General features: G+C 43.4%; 1 protein-coding gene across 1 annotated transcript; it reads left to right on the plus strand.

Annotated features, from left to right (window-relative positions):
- Positions 1-236: 236 nt before the first annotated feature.
- Positions 237-1,547, plus strand: TRIM13 (tripartite motif containing 13). Its single transcript, XM_009870902.1, has one exon. The coding sequence runs from the start codon at positions 321-323 to the stop codon at positions 1,545-1,547; it is 1,227 nt and encodes a 408-aa protein (XP_009869204.1). The 5' UTR covers positions 237-320.
- Positions 1,548-1,900: the final 353 nt, after the last annotated feature.

Here is a 1,900-nt window from a genome sequence, read left to right on the forward strand (position 1 = left end):
GTAAGTCCTGAGCCATTATCATAAGAGTTATTTTCATTCAGGGCCCTTGCTGGGTTTGGCAGGCTGCCTTTTCCAAAATTTCTAGTTGAGTCCAAAAATGGTTCTGCCTGAACCGTTCTTCTGCCTGCCACCTGGTGGCCAGATACCACAGGACTGGCTGCAAAAACCCAGCTGAGGCTTTGTGGGAAGGATACTGGAGAAAAGTCGGTCCTTTTCTCATTGAGCCATGTCTCGGATGGATACTGGGTTTCTTGTGGTTTCTCTGTAGAAATACATTTTATAAGTTCTGTTAACATCTTCCTTCTCTTTCCTAGGACACGATGGAGCTCCTAGAGGAAGACCTAACCTGTCCCATTTGCTGTAGCTTGTTTGATGATCCTCGGGTCCTGCCTTGTTCACACAATTTCTGCAGGAAGTGTCTGGAAGGAATTCTTGAGGGAAACATGCGGAATGTGCTTTGGAGGCTCTCCCCTTTCAAGTGCCCCACTTGCAGGAAGGAAACTCCCGTCACTGGAGTAAACAGCTTGCAAGTCAACTATTCCCTCAAAGGCATCGTGGAGAAGTATAACAAAATCAAAGTAACTCCAAAAATGCCCGTGTGCAAAGTGCACAGTGGGCAACCCCTTAACATTTTTTGCCAGACAGACATGCAGCTCATCTGTGGGGTTTGTGCCACCCGTGGTGACCATACAAAGCACGTTTTCTGTTCTATCGAAGAAGCTTATTCCCAGGAGAAGCGGGCTTTTGAAACCCTCTTTCAGGGCTTTGAAACTTGGCGTTGTGGAGATGCCCTCGCACGGCTGGATACTTTAGAAACCAGTAAGAGGAAAGCTCTGCAGATGCTGACCAAAGATTCTGACAAAGTGAAGGAGTTCTTTGAGAAGCTGCAGCACACGCTGGAGCAGAAGCGAAACGAGATTCTCTCTGACTTTGAGACCATGAAGCTCGCAGTGATGCAGGCCTACGATCCAGAAATCAATAAACTCAACACAATTCTGCAAGAGCAGCGGATGGCTTTTAACATCGCGGAGGCCTTCAAAGACGTGTCTGAACCCATTATATTTCTGCAACAGATGCAGGAGTTCAGGGAAAAAATCAAGGTGCTCAAAGAAACCCCTTTACCTTGTTCCAATGTGGACATCAGCCCTACAATGAAGAGCTTCGATACCAGCCAGTGGAACGGAATAAAACTAGTTGATGTGGACAAGCTTTCCTTGCCTCAGGAAAACAACACACTTAAATTCAAGATTCCCTCAATCTTTTCGCGCAGATTTATAGTGGACTCTCTCATCTGCTTGCTTATTTTTGCTGTTATCAGAATGTCCTTTGTGGAGTCAGTCGTCGACAATCTCCAGGTCTGGAAATCTCAGTTCTTCACAATTACCTTGTCCTACTATCCAGATACCGTGGATATAGCAGATCTCGCGGTTTTTTACTGGGAACAGATGACAGATGGAGCTTCACTTCTAAGAGAAAAGTGTAAAAACTATACGTTGGTTGTTCTCGATAATGTTGCACAGTTTGTGTGCAAATATAAACTGTTGTGAAGTCCCTGCTGAGACACAAGAACTAAGAAATCTGGTGATAAAAACATAGAATTTCTTAAAATCAACCGGTTTTTAAGACTTCCCAGTGAAAACATTCAAAGATTCAAAATGTTTCCAGAACATTCATACCGGTCACATAGTTTGAGCACCGATAGACTGGAAGATGAAATGGAGCTTTGAAAAACACATTGTTTCTAGATTCTACTTTCAGTGGTGATTATGGGAATTGACTCACTGTAAATCATTTTTCTTACCAAAATACAGGGCCAGACTGCATACTGAGTTTAATGTTCGTGTAATTGTAGGATAAAAACTGCAACTTCCTAAAAGGGCATAGTTAAATTTTTTAATTT

This window comes from Apaloderma vittatum, unplaced genomic scaffold, assembly GCF_000703405.1.
Source record: "Apaloderma vittatum isolate BGI_N311 unplaced genomic scaffold, ASM70340v1 scaffold21340, whole genome shotgun sequence".
Classification (NCBI taxonomy): domain Eukaryota; kingdom Metazoa; phylum Chordata; class Aves; order Trogoniformes; family Trogonidae; genus Apaloderma; species Apaloderma vittatum.

Bases quoted from the DNA above. Each gene is read 5' to 3' on its own strand.
- TRIM13 (XM_009870902.1), top strand. From the start codon at position 321: ATGGAGCTCCTAGAGGAAGACCTAACCTGTCCCATTTGCTGTAGCTTG.